General features: G+C 34.8%; 1 protein-coding gene across 2 annotated transcripts; it reads right to left on the minus strand.

The window, feature by feature from the left end:
• Nucleotides 1-295: 295 nt before the first annotated feature.
• On the minus strand, nucleotides 296-3,543 carry LOC107614172 (uncharacterized). Of its 2 annotated transcripts, XM_016316403.3 has the most exons (6): nucleotides 3,080-3,500; nucleotides 2,657-2,748; nucleotides 2,317-2,488; nucleotides 1,998-2,212; nucleotides 1,364-1,537; nucleotides 296-917 (listed from the first exon to the last, which is right to left on the minus strand). In XM_016316403.3, exons 5-6 carry the CDS (start codon nucleotides 1,529-1,531, stop codon nucleotides 552-554), a joined length of 534 nt encoding a protein of 177 aa, XP_016171889.2. In that variant the 5' UTR covers nucleotides 1,532-1,537; nucleotides 1,998-2,212; nucleotides 2,317-2,488; nucleotides 2,657-2,748; nucleotides 3,080-3,500; the 3' UTR covers nucleotides 296-551. The 2 variants fall into 2 exon arrangements, with proteins under 2 accessions (XP_016171889.2, XP_016171888.2); XM_016316402.3 differs by having other exon boundaries at nucleotides 2,317-2,748; nucleotides 3,080-3,543.
• Between the last annotated feature and the right edge of the window lie 977 nt (nucleotides 3,544-4,520).

Consider the following 4,520-nt stretch of genomic DNA (forward strand, 5'->3'; position numbering starts at 1 on the left):
TTCTAAGATGAGGCAGTAAGATGAAGTCATTTCAAAGCTTGATTGTGCATCTTCTGATGCAAAAGAAAGGAATGAATTGATTTGGACTTGCTACTGATACTATGTAACATTCTGATTCTGAGGCCAATGTACCATATAATATAGGATTTTTGTTCAGAAAATTCACCATCCAAAATCTCTATTAATCTTCTTATGATAATTTGACTTCTATTAATGCATTGAATCAGAATACCAATACTTCCCTAATATAAAGATCAGAAAAAAGTGCAATTCCAATTACAAGAAGTTACAAAAAGAAAGAAAAAGAATAACTTTGTATAGATCAATATCAGCCAATACAATCAAAAACCATGAACATAAGTCACACAAAAATAAATAAATAAATAAATATGTAGTTTCTTGAAATATCACCCAGCCTCTTCCTCACAGTGGTGAAAAATAGAAACAAATTAATAAACTCTACAAAAAAGAAAAACATGCATTTTCCTTGCTTCTAAACAAGAAGAACCCCATCTAAACTAAATGCTATTGTTTGAAGGAGAACAGATATATCACTTTGGAGAAGCTGAGACACTAGGAATAGGAGCCTCATTTTCTGATGCACTCTTACTATCTTTCTCTATCACAGTTAACATCTCGTTTGGGAGAATAGGTGAACTTTCTGAGTTCCGAATAACCACTCGAAGAGGTGATTCTGATGGTGATGGGTTGAAAGACGTTATCCGGGACACCCCACTCGAGCTGTCATAAACCTCTGGGACTTCGGCGATGCCATCATCCAGGTACACTACATCCTGCATTGTCAGCTGATGGTACTCCACAAGCTCCCTTGGGAAACGGTTTTCCCTAGCATATACCTCATTCTCACCTGCCAAGCGAGCCTTCTCGGCAAGAAGCGTCTCCAGTTGAAACCGAATCTGTACAAGTTACAAAAACATAGCCATATAGGACCTAAAGTTTCATATTTAAATGATCATATTCTTGTTAAAAACACAATGAGTTCTTGGGATATATGCATAACACAGGGTAGTTAGTATATATGCATATAATAAACAATTCCATAGTATGCTTGAAGCAAAAGAAAGCTCTTGCCTTCAACCACTAAATGTGTACCACTTCAACTATCTTTCAATGCTGTATATGATAGGCAAACATGCAATGGTGTAAAAGCTAGAAGGGATGAAAAAAATAATCTCCAGCAAAAATGAGGTTATAAACTTATGAGACTCAGACATATAACTCATGTTTAGATAAAACAACACATGAAATTGGAAGATGCTTTCAAATTTTGTTATGCCTGTATGAGTGCTTCATAGGTGTTGTCATATCAAATTTGAAATAGGGAACAACAAATAACCAATACCATATCATCATCTTCACGGTTCTGTCCCTTAGTGGTAGTGGTACCGCAGTCGCGGAGCATTTTATTTTCTTCTTCTAGTTTAGAACACCTGGCTTTTGCAAAAGCCAAATCTGCTTTAACAGTTTTTAGCTCGCAAAGAAGTAGTTTTGCTTTGGCAGCCGTTGCCATTGCCACCTGCAAGTTGCAACCAAAGCAAAGTGAAATTATGCTTGTTCAGTTACTTAAGAACATAAACATTTTATTCAACTAAACTGTCATTAGAAACTCAATTTTCTATTCAGAAATGCTATCAAAAGCGGTTGATAATTCAAAGGAGTAAAAGGTTGAAAACTACTCATCAATCCAATGGTTAAAAAACATTATGATGTTCCGCCATAAACTTCTGATGATTTTTAGCAAAGAAAAAAAAAATTAAACTCCGTGATTATTCAGCAAGACAGCAATAGTCCCAGCATGATTAACTAATTGATCATTTAACGAACCTTCATCAAAGAATTATTAGTCCATTACAAGTATCATAGCATAAACTCTCTTAAGTACTAATCACTTTGGAAAAGTGAACTCTAAGAAGACAAAATCATAACATGAATTCAAAATTGAGTAAGATGTCAAACTAATTTCTATCTTCAATTACCTGCAAGTTGCATATATCAACTTCTCCATATGATGGCCAAGAAGGGCTTGGGCAATTTTCTTGTACAACAAGGGGAGGCTCACTAGGAATAGATGTATATTAAAGTATTCTTTCTATTGATATCATCTTGTTCTCCAAGTCACAAAGAAGTCGAATCACCATAGCGTTTATCGAGTTCAAATTGAGTCAATAGGTAACAGATAAACCAGCAAGGCCTTCAATAAGAGAATCAAACATAAGTAAAGCACTTAGTTCCTCATTATAGACAGATTGTAATTTTTTTTAGTTAAACTAATATCATAATCTAATTATTCTCTACCTGGATCTATGACTCCTTGAGGAACAACCATCAAGCATATCACAGAAAATGCAAATGTGATTGAAGACAATATATCCAAACGGAAGCATAACCATGTAGATGCACCGGAACTATTGAACTGTGGTCGCGAATATCCGTCAATTGTGTCTACTGCACTTTGATTAGTAGAAACCTGTATTAGAACAGAACAGCAAGAAACAAGAAGTGTCAATAGCACCTGCGTATGCCATAGTGATAAATTAGATCAAAATATCCACCTGATAAGTTGGAAAAAAAAAAAGTACTTGAATAAACCTCAAAATATCCGACAATAATTATTCTTATGAATTACAGAATTTACTTGAGAATAGTTTTAGAAACTATGCCCGAGACTCTATCATTTCCTCTGAATAATAGCCATCAAAATAATCATCTAAAATGTCCATCAAGGTCCTGAGAAAAATCACAGTAAACATTTATCAAGTTGGCATAATGAAAGTCAAAAAATGTAAAGATGCTGCATAAGCATGAAGATGCCAAGCATCCATTCCTTAAGGATGACAGCATTTCTGAACTACAGAAACAATTATGTCGATATGTCCCATCTAAATATATAATTTGAAAAAGTACTATACAACACTTAGTCAAGCAGTCATCTCCAAACCTACCAGAAGGTATTTTCTTCAAGATTCAATCACTAACAAATTAATTGATTACCAATTCAACATCATCTCAAAATACAGGGAGAACGGAGAACAGGGGAAGTGATGATGCATGGACTTACCAACGGCCACTGGGTGACGAAGAGGAACCGACCCCAGAAGAGGACGAGCGACGAAGCAAGTGACGACCCTACAACGGTCGACGATCCACAGCGACTCGCGACGGCGAGTACTTGAAACCAGAAGACGACGAGCGACGACGATCCGAAGAGTTGCTTCTGTCGCCGGCGAGGAGGAGCCCAAGGAAGGCCGCGAGACGCTGAAACGCCGGCGACGAGACGAGAGGAGCAACGAGACGCCGGTGAGTGTGAACGAGTAGAGACTCTAGTGGCAGTGAGAGAGAAGAGCGGGTTTGAGTCTCAGAATTGGGAATAAGAGAGGCGTTCGTTGAGGATGTACTGGTGAGAAATCCTGAAGACATGAATTTCTGTTTTTTTATTTTTTTTTCTCAGTTTTTCGGATGATATTTTTTTTGGTATGAACAATTAGAGATGAAGGTTGGGTGAGAATCCAGCAAATAAAGAATAAAATGATTTTGTTTAGTACTTTTTAAATTTATTTAATTTTTTTGGTATGAATGATTGATTAGGATTTATAAAGAGATAAATAATTTTGTTAAATGTATTTTTGTTTTTCTTTTTTAGATAATTTAAATTTTAAAATTATAAAATTAAATAATTTAATTAATCTAAAAAAATAATTTTTGTCTAATATATAAAAAAGAATATTTAAGTCTTTTTATAAAATTAAACAAATAAATATTTTTTATTTTTATTTAATTAAAGGGGTGTATTAGTAAAAATGATGATAAATATATATTTTAAAAAAAATTTAATGTTGATGTGGAAAATAAATTTCACGTAGCTTGTTATTATTTGTCTATATTTTAAATGTATCGGTACCTATAAATTTATTATCGTACCGTAACAAACACCTAATATAAATATGCACGTTACAAAGTTACATCAAATTGTTACTACTTTTTAATCAAAGCAATCAACAAAAATTATAGCTTACAAAGGCCTGCATCACTTAAAGAGAAATAAAGTATTATATGTTTAAGGTATCGTTATTAAAATCGGATCGAATTGACCGATCCGATCAAAATTCAATAAATTAAAAGTCGGTTTAGTTTGAGGAGCAGCAACACTGCTCGGGATTTAAGGGAGTTTCAATCAGCAACACAGGACTCTGAATTTCTCAAGGAAGGACAGAAGGCTGAGGAGGCGGGCCTTAACATGCCCCAACCTCAGCCATGAGTATTATAAGCTGGAATTGTCGGGGAATAGCGGCTGCCCCGACAATTTCTGAGTTATACAATTTATGTAAAAAAGTAAAGCCGCTTATAGTATTTCTAATGGAAACTAGGGCAAGTAGGGACATAATAAATAGGATTAATAGGAAGCTGAAATTTGATAACATGTTTTGCGTAGAACTCCGGGGCTTGTCCGGTGGACTATGTCTCCTATGGAAATCTAATGTGAATGTTAATGTTTATGAATG

The sequence above is a fragment of the Arachis ipaensis genome, chromosome B8 (genome assembly GCF_059453495.1).
Source record: "Arachis ipaensis isolate K30076 ecotype BB chromosome B8, ASM5945349v1, whole genome shotgun sequence".
Lineage (NCBI taxonomy): Eukaryota > Viridiplantae > Streptophyta > Magnoliopsida > Fabales > Fabaceae > Arachis > Arachis ipaensis.